The 19,796-nt window shown below is 36.3% G+C and overlaps 1 protein-coding gene across 1 annotated transcript in view; it reads left to right on the forward strand.

Annotated features, from left to right (window-relative positions):
• Nucleotides 1–10,625, forward strand: part of LOC107544721 (disintegrin and metalloproteinase domain-containing protein 32-like) — a 105,535-nt gene extending 94,910 nt beyond the window's left edge. The window contains exons 18-19 of the mRNA XM_087813639.1: nucleotides 9,244–9,337; nucleotides 10,462–10,625. Of these exons, the coding sequence (XP_087669765.1) occupies nucleotides 9,244–9,337; nucleotides 10,462–10,625 (258 nt within the window). The remainder of the gene's footprint in view (nucleotides 1–9,243; nucleotides 9,338–10,461) is intronic.
• The last annotated feature ends 9,171 nt before the right edge of the window (nucleotides 10,626–19,796 follow it).

Genomic DNA, 19,796 nt, shown 5'->3' on the forward strand with positions numbered 1-19,796 from the left:
TCCCAGGAGGTGACTCACAATGCTGGGGGATCTGCATGTCCACCCTGAGCTCTCTTTCCCCAGTGGAGGAACTGTAGGCTCAGTGTGGTGTCTTGCTGGCCTGGGGAAGGGGCAGTATGGTCAGTGTAATGCTACTCTTACCCTCTCTCAGTCTGTCTCAGTCTAGGTGGTGCATGGGTCTGCTTTAGTCTCACCCTCATGTTCCAGGATTCTCTCATTGCTGTCTTGTCCATAAATAGTTTTTCTTCTGAGAGGGTGAAAACTTGGAAACAACCTATGTCATCACCTTGGTGACATCACTTTCCTCTGTTTTTTTCTTAGTCTAGCTGAAGATCTGTCAATTTGTTTATCTTTACAGAAAACTTCTCTGAGCTTCATTGATCTTTTTCTTTGTTTTGTTTTTTTTTTTGGTCCTTACTTATTTCACTATGATCTTTGTAATTACCTTACTTTTGCTAATTTTGGACTTTCTTTTCTTTTTCTAGTTCCATTAAGTGTAAAGTTAGATTGCTTATTTGAAATTATCTATTTTCTTTATGTGTGCATTTATCATTATAAACTACCTCTAAGAACTGCTTTTGCAGCATCCCAATATTTTTGCTGTTTTGTTTTTATTTTGATTTGTTTTAGATATTTAAATTTTTTTAAAAATTTCTTCTTTGACCCACTGATTGTTCAGAATGTGTTGTTTAATTTTTATGTGTTTGTGAATTTTTCAGCTTTCCTCTAGTTGGTTTGTAATTTCATATTATTTTGGCCAAATAGATACTTGGTATGTTTTCAATCTTCTTAAGTTTGCTAAGATTTCTTTTGTGGTCTGTGATATGACCTGTCCTTGGTAATATTCCATATGAACTTGAGAATGTATATTTTGCCTATGTCTGATGAAATGTTCTATATATATGTTATGTCCAGTTGATTTAAAGTGTGGTTCAAGCCCAACATTTCCCTGTGATTTTCAGTCTAGATTATCTATCCATTGTTAAGAGTGGTGAATTGAAGTGTCTCATGTTTATTGTATTGCTCTCAATTTCTTCCTTCAGATTTGTTAGTATTTGCTTGATATACTGGCTGGTCGAGTTGGGTGTGTATATTATGATTGTTATGTCTTTTTAAAGTGTTGACCCTTTATCATTATATAATGACATTCTTTTTGTCTTGTTACTGTTTTTGTCTTAAAGTCTATTTTATATTACATAAGGATAGCTATTCCATCTTTCTTTTAGTTTCTGCTTTCATGGAATATTTTTTAATCTCTATTTTGAGCCTATGTATGCTCTTAAAACTGAAGTCAGTCTCTTAAAGGCAGAATTCAGTTGGGTCTTGCTTTTTTATCCACTTATTTTATCCATCCACTCTGTGTTTTGATTGGTTAATTAATATCATTCATATTTAGAGTAATTGTTGATATGTAAGGACTTGCTTTCTGGCTGTTTTTTAGTTTCCTTGTTCTTCTCCCCCTTTCTTTTTGTCTGCCTTTATGAATTGGTGGTTTTTTTGTGGTCGTATACCTTGATGCCCCTCTCTTTATCTCTTCTGAATCTATTATAGCTTTTTGCTTTGCGGTTAGTATAAGTTTACATAAAAAATCTTATAGATAAAACAGTCCATATAATTTGTTTTTAATAATCTTTTTCTTTAACTAATGTTACTAATGTAACTAATGTATGCTAATGTTATGTGTTTAATTCACAATCACATTACAGATTTAGTGTTTTCAAAATCTGTGTATTTAATTTTACCAGTCTGTTACTATATTTTTATATGTTTTCATGTTTTTGATTATTGTCTTTTCATTTCAGATGGAAGAAAACCCTTCAGCATTCCTTGAAAGGCAGGTCTAGTGGGAATGAATTCCCTCAGTTTTTGTTTGGGAAAGTTTCTATTTCTCCTTCATTTCTGAAGGATGAGTTTTCTGGATAGAGTGTTGTTGGCTGATTTTTTCTCTTTCAACATTATGCGTATGTTACCCCACTCGCTCCTGGCCTTTGGGGAGGTTGCTTATAGATTAAAATTCTTTTTTATTTTGCTATTTCTTAGAATTTTTTTGTCTTTAATGTCTATGAGTGTCATTTTAATATGTCTTAGAGAAGGCCATTTTGCATTGAGATAATAGAATGATCTTTTGGTTTGGTGAGTTTGGATGTCCAGGTCTCTCCCCAGATTTAGGAAGTTCTCAACTATTATTTCTTCAAATAGATTTTATGCCCCTTTTCTTCTCTGTTCCCCTTCTGGTGCTCTAATTATTCTAATACCTATATGTTTGATGGTTTCCCCTAGATCACATATCCTTTCCTTGCTCTTATTCTTTTTTCTTGTCTTCCCTGGTTCCTATCATCCAGATCACCAATTCTATCTCCTGTTTGGTCTATTCTGCTGTAGATGTTCTCTATTACATTTTTTTCTAATCATTAAATTATTCACCTCTAGAATTTCTTTATGGTTCTTACTTATGATTTATATATTTTTTTGTTAAATTTTTCATTTTGTCTGTGAGGCTTATCAGCTGAATTGCTAAATTCTGCATCTGTGAGTTTGGTTGCTGGAGTATTATTGTTATCTTTTGGTGATGACTTTTTCCTTGATTTGTTCATTTTTCTTGGGATTTTGTATTGCTCTTTTCACACTTGAAGTAGTAGTCACTTCATTAAATCTTGACTAGTTGTCTTCAGGTGGGAGATATTTTTTATGGATTTTACTTATGCTTGAGTCTTTCTCTAACCTTGTGTGGGTAGACTGGCTCCACAATTTTTGCTCCTTCTTGTGGCAGAATTCTTAAGTTTGTATGTCTTCTTTGATTTTTACAACTGAAACAACTGGCTACTGGAAACCTCTCTTGTTTTCCAGAAGGTGGCTACAGCTCAAGTTTGTGCTTTCTTCCTTGCCCAAGTACCCTGGCTTGATTTTCTGAGGGGAATGCCTGTCTACTAAGCTGGCTCTTGCTGCTCAACTGAGGTGTACACAGAAGGAGTAGGCCACAAAGTGGGAAAAATTATGGGTTTAGCACTTGAGGTATTTGGGGTGCTCACAGGTCAAGGGGGGATCCCTAATTTAAGTTTTTGCAGTGGCTTCTGGGCAGCCTTCCTGTTGGAGTACTGAAAACATTCAGCAAGAACTGTGTCTCTTCGATGTCCTTTGAATCTTATCTGACTCTTTTCTGACCTTACTTCCCCCAGCCATGGAGGTCCTGTCTCAATACTCTGGATGCTGCAGGAGAGAAACAGGTTTCCCCAGCTGTGTGATACACAGCTAGTTAGGTGAGGACTCACTCACTCCTTTCCCTTCCCTACAGAAGTGAGTCATCACTGGCTAGTTCAGTCCTGTGCTTGGGGAAAGGTGACATTGGTAAAGTTACTCTTACCCTCTCCAGTGTGTTCCAAACAGTTACATTACTCCAAAAGAATGCAAGAATCCACTCTTCAAAAGGTTGGACTTCTGCAAGGCTTTTGTGTTCATAGTTTTCTGTTGCCCAATCAGAACTCTTCAGGTTTTCTCCAAATGCAGCCAAGAGGGGCTGAGGTCTGTTCATTGATTCCTGCTGGTTCCACAGCCTATACTGAGGCCTGTTACCTGATGCACAGGTGGGCAAGACTTCCCCAGGGTCCCTTGGTGTATTGTGCTCAATTATACAATTCTCATAAAAGCACGTTTGTTCATGGATGGATGCCAAATATAGTTGTTAAAAAAGCGGGGTGTGGGAGGAAGGAGGGATGCCTTCTGCTACCATGATGCTGTTGTCATTCCCAAAGCCAGTTTTATTTCTTCCTTCATAATTTGTATGCTTTTATTTTCTTGTCTTCCAGTATGATGTTGAAAAGGAACAGTGAGAGGGGACGTCCTTGCTTTGTTCCTGATCTTAGTGGGAAAACGTCTAATCTCACCATTAGGTATAATGTAGAGTTATTTTTAATTCTTTATCTTGTTTAGGATTTCTACATCTGTATTCATCAGAGATATTGGTCTGTTTTCTTTTATGTGTGTGTTATCCTTGCCAGGTTTGTGTATCAAGATTATGTTGGCCTCATAAAATGTGTTAGAAAGTATTGCCTCTTCTTCAGTTTTTTGGAAGAGTTTGAGAAGGACAGGTATCAAGTCTTCTTTGAATGTTTGGTTGAATTCACCAGTGAACCCATCTGGTCCTTGACTTGTACTTTCGTGGAGGTTTTTGATAACTTTCAATTTCCTCTCTCTGGATTAGTCTCTTTAGATTTCTCACTTCTTTGTGGTTCAGTCTAGGAAGATTATACATTTCTAGGAACTTAACCATTTCTTTTAGGTCACTGATTTGGTGACATATAGTTTTCATAATATTTTAGTATGATCCTTTGTATTTCTGTGATATGTGTGATAACTTCTCTTTCATTTCTGATTTTGTTTATTTGAGTCTTTTCTCTGTTTTCCTTAGTGAGTCTAGGCAGAGTTTTGTCAATATTAACCTGTTCAAAGAACCAGCTCTTTGTTGCATTAATTTTTTGTATAGTCTTTTTGTTCCCTATTTCATTTCATTATACTCTAATTTTATGACTTTCTTCTGCTTACTTTGGGCTGCATTTGTTCTTCTTTTTCTAGTTCTTTAAAATGTGATACTAGGTGGTTTATTTGGGATTTTTCTTGTTTTTGAGATAGGCCTGTAATTATATAAAGTTACTGCTTTCCCTGCATCTGAAAAGTTTTTTTTAACCAAAAAAAATTTCTTTTCTTTATTTTTCAAAGTATTACAAATGTCCTCTTTTCCCCCTCATTGATTTCCCTCCCCCTTGCATCCCTCTTCCCCAGGCCTTCACCACACTATGTCTGTGTCCATGGGTTATGCATATATGCATAGAAGTTCTAATGTTAATCTCTCCCCACCCATTCACCCACCCCCCACCTTCCCTCTGAGATTCATCAGTCTGTTCCATGCTTCTATGTCTCTGGATCTATTTTGTTCATTGGTTTAATTTGTTCATTAGATTCCACATATGATTAAAATTATATCATAGTTGTCTTTCTCTGACTGGCTTATTTTGCATAGCATAATTCTCTCCAGGTCCCAGCATGCTGTTTCAATGGGTAAAGGATCCTTCTTTTTACAGGTACATAGTACTCCATGGTGTAAATGTCAGAGAAGAAGCTTGACATGATTTCAATCTTCTTAAACTTGTAGAGACTTGTTTTGTGTCCTAACATGTGGTCTGTCTTTGAGAATGTCCCATGTGCATTTGAGGAGAATGCATATCCTGCAGCTCTGGGATGAAATGTTCTGTAAATGTCAGTTAAATCCATCTCATCTAGTGTGTGATTTAGAATTACTGTTTCCTTGTTGATTTTTGTCTGGAATATTTTTGATATGTCGTATTGTCATTATCATTAGTCTTTATATATCTTTCTTTAAAAATGTGTTTTAGCCCGGCCGGGCGTGGCTCAGTGGTTGAGCGTCGACCTGGGATCCAGGCGATCAGGGTTCGATTCCCAGTCGGGGCACATGCCCGGGTTCCAGGCTGCAGCCAATCAATGACTCTCTCATCATTGATGTTTCTAGCTCTCTCTCTCCCTCTCTCTCCTTTCCTCTCTCTGAAATCAATAAAGATATATATATATTTTTTAAAAAAAGTGTTTTTATTAATTTTAGAGAAAGGAAAGGAGAGGGATAGAGAGATAGAAACATCGATGAGAGAGAAACATCATACATCAACTGCCTCCTACATGCCTCCCTACTTGGGATTGAGCCTGCAACCTGGGCATGTGCCCTGAGAGGAAATCGAACCAGGGACCTCTCTGTGCATGGAATGTTGCTCAATCAACTGAGCCACGCTGGCCAGAGCTGATTTCCAATTTCAAAACATTGTGATCAGAGAATGTGCTTGGTATGATTTCAGTCTCCTTGAATTTGGTGCGACTATTTTGTGACCCAATGTATTTTCTATCTTTGAGAATGTTCCATGTGCACTGAAGAAGAATGTATAATCTGGTGTTCTGGGATGAAAGGCTCTGTAAATTTCAATTACGTCCATTTTGTCTAATGTGTCATTAAGGCCGATATTTCTGTATTGATTTTCTGATTGGATGATCTGTCTATAGCTGTCAGTGTGGTATTTATGTCCCTTACTATGCTTGTGTTTTTGTCAGTTTCTCCCTTTAGTTCTGTTAGTAGTTGCTTTATATATTTCGGTGATCCCTGATTGGTTGCATTCATAATGAGAAGTGTTATATCTTCTTGATGTAGTGTCCCCTTTGTGATTAAAAAATCTCCATCTTTGTCTCTTGCTACATTTTTTATTTTGAAATCTATTTTGTCAGGTGTAAGTATGGCTACACCTGCTTTTCTGTGGGTGCCATTTACTTGGGGAATCATTTTCCACCCTTTCACTTTAAGTCTGTACTTGTCTTTGCTGCTAAGATGTGTTTCCTGAATGCAGCATATCATTGGGTTTTGTTTTTTGATCCAACCCACTTATTTTAATAGATGGGATCACTTCATTTACATTTAGTGTGATTATTGATATAAGAGGATTTCCTATAGTCATTTTATCTTTTGTTTTCTAGTAGCTCTATGTTTCCAGTGTTTCTTTTTCCATGTGTTTTTGTCATTTTAATTTGATCGTATTCTAAATCCCCCCCATCACTTTCTCTTTTTTTGTTATATTTCTTAGTCCTAGATATTTTTATGTTTATCATTAGGCTTATAGAATAGCAAGTTTCATATATACAGTAGCCCTTTTTCTTATGATTGAACCTTATCTCCATTCAGTCTGTGCAAATTCAGTCTTTTATACCCCTCCCTTTTATGTGTTTGTAGTCACAAATTACTTTTTTGATGCTGTGAGTTTATTTCTAAGCTTCAGTAGCTCTTTTTCTCTTTTTAAAAAAATGTTCTTATCTTCTTTAACTTTTAGGTTATATATATCTAAGATTTTGATATCCTATTCTGAACATGAATTGCGATTTCAGGTTCTGTCTGTTAGTCATCTTGCTCATAGTTTTCTGTCTTTTTGTTTGAGGTAGAAGAACACCCTTCAGTATTTCCTGTAATGCAGCTCTTGTGGTAGTAAATTCCCTCAGCTTCTGTATGTCTGGAAAAGTCCAAATCTTTCACACTTAAAGGAAAACTTTCCTGGATATATTATTCTTGGCAGGTGATTTCTCTCATTCAATACTTTGAATATTTATTCCCACTCTTTCCTAGTTTGTAGGGTTTCTGCTGAAAAATCCAATAATAATCTAATGAGATTTCATTTATTGACTACTGTCTCCTTTTCCCTGACTTCCTTGAGAATATTTTTTTATTGTTATTTTTTGACAACTTTTTAAAAATATTTTGACAGATTTTTCTTAAATTTTTTTCTTGTTGAGTTATATATTCTTTATATATTCTGGATCTTAACCCCTTATCAGATATAGGATTTGCAAGTCTTTTCTCTTGTTTCCTAGGGTGCCTTTTCACTCTGTTGATTGTGTCCTTTGATGCACAAAAGTTTTTTGAGGATGTTGTAGACCCATTTGTCTATTTTTATTTTTCTTTCCTAGGCTTTTAGTGTCATATCCAAGAAATTGTGAAGTCCAATGCCATGAAGATTTCCCCCTATGTTTTCTTCTGGGAGTTTTGTAATCTTAGGGCTTACATTTAGGTCTTTAATTCATTTTGAGTTAAATGATGTATATGGTGCGAGATAAGGGAAAATTTATTCTTTTGCATTGGATATCCAGTTTTCCCAGCACCATTTGCTGACGAGACAGACTCTCCTTTCCCCATTGAGTGGTCTTGGCATCCTTGTCAAAGATCATCTGGACATATCAGCAATATACAATATTATACTAATATATATCATATTATATTATATCATATCATATTAATTATTCATTATACTATACCAATCAGTTATTGTTATAACTGAATAAATAAGTGGAAATGAGGGAAGGCTCTTATAATATAATCAATATAGTAGGAATAATGGAGTTAAATAATTATCAATGGTTGCTAAAATTAGTGGGTGAAAGTTTTCTGAAGTCCCAGATACTTACATAGTTGTGCAAGGATCTCCTCACAAATTAGTTATTAATTACAATGGACACATAGTAGCTTAACAGCGGGAAAATAACCAGAGTGATCCAAAAGTAACAACACAATATTAAGACAAACTAACAATAAGTGTCTCCTAGAGGGACAACATCACTTCTGTATGAGTATTTCAGAGTAAAAGTAAACATTTACACAGTATGAAGGTTGTATGATAGAAGCTGGGGATACCTTGAACAGAGTATTTTCCCCCTGTATGTTTAAGCCTTAGAACAGAGAAATTAGATTCATGTTCTTAAACTGAGATCTTAGGAACTGAGTGATATATTTTTTTGTATTATTTTGAGAAGTAGCATAGCACAGTGGTCAAGGGCAGGGCTCTGAAACTAGGTTTAAGTCCTGGTTCTATCACTTACCAACCATGTGGCTTTTGGCAAGTTAAATATCTGTGCCTCAGTTTCTTCATCTGTAAAGTAGGAATAACAATAGTTCTAACCTCAAAGGGCTGTTGTGAGGATTTAATGAGTAAATCCATATAGTGTCAGAATAGAGACTCACACAGTAGACCTCATGATGGTGATTGCTATTATTTGGTAATGATTAATAACAGAAACCATCATTTCCTAATGTTATTCTATATCTAAGTATATGATGCCCGCTTGTAATACAAAAATCCTTTGCTTAAAAATCAAACAAAAGCAAACAAAATAAAACTTGATAATGGTCAAGGCAGTGTTATGCTCATCAGTGTTTAACGACCACTCCTGGGGGAGGCTAAAGTCCTCTTTTGTAAGAGCAAATACTTAAGGTTACCACAGGAGGACACTGATCTTGGAGATAGAAGAGATGTGTATAATCAGCTCTGGGAACTGGTACCAGCTGGCATCCTGCGCACCACTGGAAGCGTCTCATTTTCAATGGAACTTAAGTATGTGTTTTTCAAATTGCACAGTAAAATTTCAGTCGAACATTTGAAGGTGTTAAATTTTCTTAATGCAAATATTGTGAGCCTTAATTCATGGCTTTATTTAGCTGTCGTGTGTATGTGTGTCTCTCTGTATGTGCATGCTTTTTAGGCAAAGAAATCAGGCATTTGATTTATAGGCTTATTTCTCTAAATAAATTAAACAAACAAAATTACACTAGATTAAAAATGCAAAAGCAAACTGGATGATCCATCTGATAATTTTACTTTTTATGAGAAAATATTTTTACATGATCATTTAAATTTTTAAAAATGATCCTAGGTATGCTCATCTTTGTCGGTATGCCATTGTGATCCTGGCTGGAGTGGTCCAAATTGCAGTCGGAGTTCCAGGGAAGCTCACAGAACAACACCAGGCAAATATCTATCTCTTTGCATATCCAGTTAATAAAATTCTCAGATAGCTAATCTTGCCCAAAACAAAGCTAGATTTTTGCCACTTAGGAAGAAACCACTGTTTGTAATTGAAAGGTAAGTAGGCTTCTTTCAACCAATGGAAACCAAATATGCCTTCTTAATCTTGCTCTTTTTTTCTAATATTAACTTTCAAATATCATGATTGCAGCTGAGAATATCTTTTAATGCTTTTATCTGCTGATATCATTGACTTTCCTCCCTTAAGGCTAGTGTTCAACATTTCCCCCTTCCTAAGTGATTCTGTCATCTCAGCTATAAACAATTACTCTGTGTTACTTTGTGTTCATAATTATAGAAGAAATAAAGGAAATTGAAGATAAGTTTTACTCTGAAGAAGTTTACAGTTTAAATGAGAAACATTCACAAATTGCTGTTATAGAGACATCAGAGGGATGCTAACACAGTGTAGTATTTTTTTTTTATTTTTTTTTTACCGTGACTTTAGTTTCTGTTATTCATTCATTGATTTGGCAAATATTTATTGAACTCCTCATATATGCTAGGTGCTGGTCGTATGGCACGAGGGATGTAGAGTAAGCTAAAGAAGTCCCTCTCCTTGTGGAGCTGAAAGAATCTGTTTAGGGACCATTCCGGGCGCTAACTAGTTGCAGAGTGAGGATTAGGAATCAATCTCCTGGCTTTTATGCCGGTGCCATTTTAGTAGCGCTGCGGTGACTCCATATAGAAAAACACACCCCCAAAGTCAAAAAAGTCAGCAATCTAATAAAGAAAAATAGGATATGCACAAATATAGTTTGATTCCATGATAATGCAACTTGTAACAATGCAAACTTATTGGATAGCCTTGCAATTCCATTGTACCACATTGTATATCACTGACGTTTTCGGGCCCCATTTTGCTGTAGCTGCTGTACAGTATAGAATATGATGCAACTTTCTGGAACTTGGTTTCAGATAGTCCAAAGTATTATGATTCTATTATTTTTCCATGTTACTTGAATCATAACAAAAAGAACATCATAATTAGTTTGGTGCAACTTAAAAGTAAAACTAGATAGCTTAACTGTTTTACTCTGATTTTTTCATGTTTCTTTATTTTTAGGCTTAATGATGGAAAGAGCTTTTTGGAAATCTGAAAAGAACCGGTGGCTTCTAGGTTTCTACATTGCTTTACCTGTTCTCATCATCACAACTTTAATAGCTATTTCATGGAATCGTTTGAAAACGTGGTTCACCAAGGACAAGGAATCCCTAAGTAGCAAGTAAGCTTGTGTTCTGAAGTTAAACTTTAGTACCACTTGAATCGATACATATGTAAGGCATTATCTTGAGCAGCAACAATACATTTTATAAAGATTCTTAGTACTACATCAGTATGTCATTTAGATGTGTGTGATAATTTTGAATAGTTGAATTTTAGAGATACAGAAATTTGGGAGTGTAGTTTAAATAACTATCCAAAGTCATTGCCTTGGTAATTGAGAGGAAACACTGTAATGTATCTGCATCTATTTCTTTCAAATATCCTAGTAGTTCTCGGTGATCTTTGTCACCTTACAGGAGACACACCAGAGTATTTGTTAAAATGCAGGTTTTTGGGCCTTCTTACACATGAAATATTTCAATTTGCATTGCTTCCTCATGTAAGGAATAGCTTTAAAATGATCCTCTGGGTAAAGTCTTCAGAAGGTGAATTTATAATTTAGGCTGCAGTATATTTTTATTTTTTAAATAATTTAGGCACAAAGACAGAACAAGGTGACAAACACCCAGTTGCCCACCATTAGAAAACAAATGTTAATGTTTTTCCTATTTCTCTTATGCAATGACCATTGCATCTACAGCTGCAATCCCCTTCTAGTATTAATTTCCTACCTGCAGAGAACCGTCTTTACACTGAAAGGTGATGTATGTTGATTTTTACTAGATGTGGCGTATCCATGTACCCTATCTACAGTCATATATTATTTTAAATACCTATACTTTTTTATAGATACATTTTCTCTTCTAATTCTAATTTTATGTAGTTTTCCCTTTTTCTTTTTCATGAGGAGTCTCCTCAGAGGTTTTTATATTTTATTGGTGATTTGAAAAGTGCAAGTTTTGGTTTCGTTGAGATCTCTATATTTTCTTTTTTTTATTATCTATAAGTTACATTCTTTTCCTCTTATCTGCTCTACTTCCCTTTGCAGTTTTAATTCTAACTTTCTTGAGTCTAATGCTTTATTTATTAATTTTCAGTCTTTCTTATTTTCTAACATATGCTTTAATAACTAAAACTTCCTCCTTTGTATATCATATTTTAGATTAACTTGAGAGAGAGAGACAGAGTGAGAGAGAGAAACATCTACCAGTTTCTCAACGAAATATAGAGATCTCAACGAAACCAAATGGGGATCAAACCCTCAACCTTTTGGTGTAGGAGAAGATGCTCCAACCAACTGAGCCACATCAGCCAGGGCCCTTTGTGTATCATTTTATAATTGACATTTAGTTCAAAAAATTAGAAACTTCCAGTATGGTTCCTTGTTTAAATCATGACTAACCTGTGTTTTTTAGTGTCTATTTGATTTATTTTTGTTGTAAAAATTATTTTCCAATTTTATTACATATTGGGAGAGACTGGGCCTTAACCTGTTTGTTTACCAAATGCCAACAGCATGCTGGGTGACATTGTAGACACTTCCAGTTTTGTAATGGTAACATTTGTGGGGCATTCCTTTTTGAACAGTGCCCATTCCCTTGATGTCTACAGTATCACCTTTCTTGTAAACTCGCGTGTACGTGGCCAAAGGAACAACTCTGTTTCCTAAAAGGTGTAAAGAATGTATAGCAGGTGTCTCTTTTTTCTCCTTTGTGTTGGAAATTACTGGAAGATGGTAGTTCAGGCTGAAAGGCCCCATTTATTAATTGGATTGTCTCGTTAGTGAGTCATTCACTAACATTTGTAAATGGGCTGTTTCCCTATTATTACACTTGAGTATTTTTATATATTCTGGAAAGAAGCACTTTCTCATATATATGATGTGCAAATACATTCTCCTACTCTGAGACTTGTCTTTTCATTCTTTCAAATAGCAAAACTTTTAAATCTTTTGAAATCCACTGTATCACTTTCTTCTTTTATAGATCATGATTTTGGTGGTGTACTTGGGAAATATTTGCATAACCAGAATTCATGAAGATTTTCTCCTATTTTTTCTCGCAAAATTTTATAGCTTTAGGTTTTGCATTTAGGCCTATGTTCAATTTGAATTGTGTTTATATAATTAAAGAGGTATGGATACAGTGGGTTTTTCTTTTGCATAGGAATATCCAGTTGTTCTAATACCGTAGCCTTTTAAGCTTCATTAAGCAGGATTAGAATTGTCACCACTACTGAGGCAATACCCTTCTGAGTAACTGTCCAACTCACCATGACTTATGAGATTTTCTCCTGAGGTGAGGGAAACAAACTATTCCTGTCCCTGTGTGAGCACAATGGATTGCTTCTTTCCTTCATTTCAAAGTTTTCCCTCTGGCTCAGGTGGTTTCCTCACTTGCACTCAATAGTTTTCTGCTTAAGACTCAAGGGGGACCCTCCACCATGTTAGGAGCTCTCAGTGTGCAACTCTTTCCCTTTCTGCTATTTTGTCCTGTGAATTCTAGCTGCCTTTCCCTTCCTAGACCCCCTGTTCTATCACCTCAGCTCAGGGAAACGCCTGGCTCTGCCTGGGTCTTCCTTGCTGTGCTGCAGCCTGGAAACTCACCAGGCAATAGGAAGGGTCAAGTACAGGTCCCATCCTTTTGTTCCCTTCTGTCAGAGGTCACGATCCTGCACTGACTTATTAAATGTCTAAAAACCGCTGTTGCATGTATTTTGTCAGGACTTTCAGTTGTTTCAGGCTTGGGGGAGGGTAAATCCAGTCTGTTACTTCACCTTGGCCAGAATTGGAAATATGTCTTTGTGGTTATAACTGCATGTCTCACACTCTACTTTATTTCCTCAGGTCACTCTTTCATTTCACCAACTCTTCTTGCATCTTTATCCTGAGTTAGTCTTATGGAATCTATTCTTGCAAAGATCTTTATGGATATCCTAAATATTCTTATATTAAAGTTTTAAAAATAATTTGTGTTGTATTTCTTGGTGTGTGACTTTGTTGATTTGCTGTGACTGCTGATGCCCATGGTTAGTGGTTTGTAATCACAGACTCTTTTATCCTCAGTGTCTGTGAGAGTTTTCCCGTGAGAACTCTGCATGCCCTTGTTGAAGACACATACATCTGGGATGTTCTATTTTTGCTTCTTTTATAACAAAAATATTTAAAACAATTGCTATGCATGGTGTTCAGGAATTTGTAGTTTATTAACTGGTATCCTTGACAGTGTACTTTTTAAAGACTTGTGATTCCTACTTACCTCATTGATGCATTTTTCTCATCTATATATCCTCAGTTTTATTTTTCTTTTGCTGTGTTCCAAAGGCCCCTGGTCAGAGGTGTTTTTTAGTTTATTTTTGTTTTTGTTTATCTTGAGACAAACTTTTTATTTCTCCTCTTGTATGGGCATGTTTAAGAAAATTAAATTTATTGGGGTGACATTAGTTTATAAGATTACATAGGCTTATTTTATTTTTATTTTTTAATTTATCTTTATTGTTGGAAGTATTACAGATACCCCCTTTTATCCCCCCATTGACCACCACCACCCTGCTCCCGCCCCCTCCCCAGGCCTTCACTGCACTGTTGTCTGTGTCCATGGGTTATGCATTATATGCATATTATATAGGTTTCAAGTGTATAATTCTTTGGTCAGACTGCTCATTATCCCTATTTCATGCGTGGTACAGTCCTCCCTGGCTCCCGGGTTTAATTAAGGAGCTCACTTAGTTTGCCTACATTCAAAGGTCTCAGACCTGACATCTTTCTAAGGAAGGGGGCTATTAAATCTCTAGACCCAAAGGTGTATCACTGGCTTAGATATCCCTGCAGTCATTCCGTTTTAGCTTCTGCTTATCCTTTGAACTCTTGTTTTGTTTTTGTTTTTCAGTGACCTTGGACATTATTTTCTTTATTGTTTTTAATCTCAGCTATGTATTAAAGTTTTATGTTAGTTTTTTCCACCACTCCTCTAATGAGAAATGGAAATGGGAAAATCTTTCCTGGCTACCCTGCAGGATTGTCTAGAAGTCAATAGGGGTTTTAATTTACAAAATGTAGCATTTCTTATGAATGAATAAAAAGTTAAAAGTTGAGGTATGAAAGTAAGAATCAGGCTTTCAGAGGCAAACCTACATTTTGTGTTTAGGAGTGACAAGCAAAAGAGCAGGCTAATCTGTGCCTTGCTCATACTCTCCTCACTGGGGTTTGACATTTGCACTCTTTCTGGATGAGGGATGTGGGCAAATAAGGTTATTTATTGGCATCTTTTTTCAGTGACCTTGGACATTTATTTTCTTTATTGATAACCAGTTTTGTAAAAGAGATAATACTGCTTATAAAATAGCCTTTTATTCATGCAGTAGGCAAACTTTCCAAGGACTATCTTGAGACATTAATTTCTGTTATTTTAATATCCAGATTAGAAGGCAGCATTCACACATATACCACCAGGTAATTAAATTATAAAGTTCCTTAAGATACATGTTGAAAATTAAAAGAATGAATTAATGATTCTCAATTAATTTCTACGTATTGCTTGAACTCCTGCAATTGGTGAAGTAATGCCCTGAATGCAGGATACTAACATATAAAAGTTTACTTTCAAGTAAATTAGTCTTTTACTCATTTGAAGAGGTCTACTTTGAAGAAATAAAGAATAAATTAGCTGACTCTAATAAGAGATAGTATGTATAAATAGTAACAAAAAAGGATGTGCAGCTGTACCTTGAAAATATTGCAGGTTTGGTTTCCACCATTGTAATAAAGTGAATATTGTAATAATGTGAATTACATTATATTTTTGGTTTCCTAGTGCTTGTAAAAGAATTATGTTTATATTATATTATAGTCTATTAAGTGTGCTATAGGACTATGTATTAAAAAACAGTGTACAAAGTTTCATTTTAAGTACTTTCTTGCTAAAAATTGCTAGCCATCATCTGAGCCTCCAGTGAGTGTGATCTTTTTGGTGGGGAGTGTCTTGCCTCCATGTTAATGGCTGCTGACTGCTCAGGGTGGTGGTTGCTGAAGGCTGGGGTGAGTGTGACAATTTCTTAAAATGAGACAACAGTGAAGTTTGCCTCATCAGTTGACTGTTTTTTCCCCCCAGAAATGATTTCTCTGTAATGTGATGCTGTTTGATAGTATTTTACCCACAGTAAAGCTTTCAGAATTGGAATCAGTTCTTTCAAACCCTGCCACAGCTTTATCAATTAAATTTATGTTGTTATCTAAATCTTTTGTTGCCATTTCTACAATCTTTACAATGTCTTCAGTACAAGTAAATTCTATCTCAAGAAACCACTCTCTTTGCTCATCTGTAAGAAGCAGCTTCTCATCTGTTCAAGTTTTATTAGATTGTAGCAATTCAGTCACATCTTCAGGCTCTACTTCTAATTCTAGTTCTCTTACTATTTCCACCACATCTGCAGTTGTTTCCTCCACTGAAGTCTTGAAACCCCTCAGTCATCCATAAGGGTTGGGGTCAACTTATTCCTGTCAATGTTGATATTTAATTTCTTTCCATGAATCACAAATGTTCTTTATGGCATCTAGAATGGTGAATCCTTTGCAGAAGGTTTTCAATTTACTTTGCACAGATCCATCAGAGGAATCACTGTCTATGGAAGCTATAGCCTTACCAAATGTATTTCTTAAAGAATAAGACATAAATGTTGAACTTACTCTGATCTGTGAGCTGCAGAATGAATGTAGGTTTAGCAGGCATAAAACCAGCATTAATTTTGTTGTACATCTTCATCAGAGTTCTTGGGTAACCAGGTGCATTGTCAAGAACAGTAACATTTTGAAGGACATCTTTTTTTTTTTTTTTTTTTATGAGCTGTCTCAAAACTGGGTTTAAAATATTTATTAAACCATGTTATAAAAAGATGTGGTGTCATCTAAACTTTATTGTTACATTTAAGCAGTTAAACCTTACAAGATTTAGCAAATTTCTTAAAGGCCCTAGGTTTGTTTTTTTTTTTGCACTGGAAAATGAGCATTGGCTTCAGCTTAAGTCACCAGCTGCATTAGCCCCTAACAAGAGAGTAAGCCTGTTTTTAGAGCTTTGAAACTAGGCAATGACTCCTCTCTAGCCATTCAAGTCCTAGATGGCATCTTCTTTTCATATAAGGCTGTTTCATCTACACTGAAAATATATTGTTTAGTGTAGCCCCCTTCATGAATTATCTTAGCTAGATCTCCTGGACAACTTGCTGCAGCTTCTACATCAGCACTTGCTGCATCACCTGGCATTTTTATGTTATAGGCATGGCTTCACTCTTTAAACCTCACAAACCTACCTCTATTAGCTTCAAACTTTTCTTCTATAGTTTCCTCACCTAGCTCTACCTTTATAAAATTGAAGAGAGTTAGGGTCTTGCTCTGGATTAGGCTAGGGTTTAAGGGAATGTTGTGGCTCGTAAGATCTTCTGTCCAGACCACTCAAACTTTCTTCCTTTCAGCAATATGGCTGTTTGCTTTTTTACTATTCATGGATTTATTGAAGAAGTACTTTTAATTTTTTGAAAACCTTTTTCTTTTCGTTTGCAAGTTGGCTAAACTTTGAAACAGGAGGCCTAGCTTTTGGCCTACCTTGGCTTTTAACATGCTCTATTTATTAAGCTTTATAATTTCTGTCTTTGGATTTACATTGAGAGATGTGAAACTCTTTCACTTGAACACATTGTAGGGTTAGAAACTGGCCTAATTTCAATATTATTGTGTCTCAGGGAATAGGGAGAGAGAGCTGTGAAGAAGGCGGGAGACAGTGAACCAGCTGGACAACGGAGCAGTCAGGACACAGACAACATTTATCAATTAAGTTTACCATCTTTTTTTTTTTTTTAAGAATAGTTTGCCCAGTCGGGCATGGCTCAGCAATTGAGCATCAACCTAGGATTCAGGAGATTGTGGTTCAATTCCCAGTCGGGACACATGCCTGGGTTGCGGGCTCGATCAGTGACTCATCAATATGTGTTTCTATCTCTCTCTCTCCCTCTCCTTTCCTCTCTCTGAAATCAATAAAGATATATTTAAAAAACAAAAAAAGAACAGCTTTTTGATTTTGTAGAGAGAGAGGAAGGGAGAAAAGAGAAATATCATTGTGAGAGTGCAAGATCAATTGGCTGCCTCGTGCACATCCCCTAATGGGAACTGAGCCAGCAACCTCTGTGTGCACTGGACGATGGCCAGCCAACTGAGCCAAACCAGCCAGTGCAAGTTTGCCATCTTGTGTGGCCAACCTTTATGGTGTAAAAAACAATTACAATAGTAACATTAGAGATCACTGATCACAGATCACCATACTACATATAACAGTGAAAAAGTTGGAAATATTGGAAGAATTAACAAAAGGTGACACAGAGACAGGAAGTGAGGAAATGCTGTTGGAATAATGGCATTGATAGGCTTGCTCCACGTGGGGTTGCCACAAAACTTCAATATGTAACAAAAAAGCAAAATCTGTGAGGTATAGTAAAATGACGCCATGTAAGATATATAAGATATGCCTGTATAGTGCCCACCACTTGGATTACAGTTATGTGCTGCATAACGACATTTTGGTTAACAATGGACTGCATATGTAATGGTGGTCCCTTAAGAATATAATGGAGCTAAATTTCCTGGAAGAAATGAAAGGAAATTTTTTTTCCTCATGGGAGCAAAGCCTGTGGGTCTTGCCAGTGGATTCTCTCTCAGTCAATTTTGAGTGTACAAATTGCCTTTCAGTCTGTCAGCCAGTGACCTGTTTTCAGCACAGAGGGCTTGTTCCCTCAGGGCAACACAGTGAGAGGGTGGTACGGCCCTGCCAGATCTAGCTTGAGGGTCTTCAGAGCGCATTGCTGTAAATTCTTTGTTGAGGACCCAAGAGCCTGTACAAGGACACAGGTCCACAGGAGCTACCTTAACAAGTATTCGGTGCTTCTGCCACTTTAGTGAAAGCTTTCTGTGGTTAGTGTGGAGCCAGCCTGTCCCTGTACTTTGGAAATGTTTTCAAGTTGTAATGATGTAAAGCATAGATGAGTTGTATTTCTTTCAGAAATTCAATGCCAGAGAGAGCTCTTTGTGACAGATAGGGTCAATGGAACCAAAAACAAATTTCCAAAGTCAAACTATTGAGTTCTCAGTTCTACACCCTCTCCATGTTAAACATATTTGATTTTTTATGACTACCACAGTGTTCCTTAATCTGACCACCGCTCTAACGTGCAGTAGCCTAAGGCACATTGCGAAAACAGTCCTCTACGTTCTTTTGTCTCTTCATCGTGATTTCTTACTCCTACTGATCCTCGGGCCACCACCTTTCACGCCCTCCTGACAGTCACTATTATGGTGATATCCGCCTTATGCATTGAGTTTCTCTTCGATATTTCCAACCAATTCAGCCCACATCCCTGTTCATGGAACCTGGAGCCACACTGACAGCGTAGATGTTCTATTTCTGACACTGTCAGAAGGAACCCGGGGGAGGGCTTGTGGGACAGTGTTTATAAAGTCTACAGTTGTGCACACTAATGTCCTAGGCCTTCACATTCCCTCACCACTCACTCATTGACTCACTCAGAGCAATTTCCACTCATGCAAGCTCCATTTATGATAAGTGCCCTACATAGGTGTACCAATTTTTATCTTTTATGCCACGTTTTTACTGTACTTTTTCTACTTTTCAACATGTTTAGATACACAGATCCTTCCATTGTGTTACAGTTGACTACCGTAGTCAGTCCAGTAACATGCTGTAGATGTTTGTAGCCTAAGAGCAATAGGCTATACCATCTAGCCTAGGCATGCAGCAGGCTATAAACCGTCTAGGTTTGTGCATGGGTACTCTATGATGTTCACACAATGACTAAATCACCTAAGGATGCATTTCCCAGAATGTGTCCCTGTTCAATGATGAATGACTGGTATATTCATGTACTGCTTGGGTAAACAAACAAGCAAATGCATGATATTTGATAGAGTGTGGCAGGGCTCATGTATAAATTTCTATAATAATTATGGGTTAGGGAAAACTAATTTCATTGACTAACTGTGCTCTTTTTTATTATTAAAATAGCATTGTTTCTTAACCATAAATTCAGTACTCTCTTTTATAACTGCTGCACCAACATTCTGTTTGTTAGATTTACCTGCTATAACTTTTTCATAACTTGGTCTCTTAAAAACATCTTGCCAATGGGATTAAAAATCAGTAATCTCAAGAGTTTTTTAGTAGTTGAATTTAATATATTTATATACTGATAATATGTCTGCTGATATATTTAGATTGAAGTCTACCATTTTATTT

The sequence above is a fragment of the Miniopterus natalensis genome, chromosome 2, assembly GCF_054644295.1.
Source record: "Miniopterus natalensis isolate mMinNat1 chromosome 2, mMinNat1.hap1, whole genome shotgun sequence".
In the NCBI taxonomy this organism is placed as follows: Eukaryota; Metazoa; Chordata; class Mammalia; order Chiroptera; family Miniopteridae; genus Miniopterus; species Miniopterus natalensis.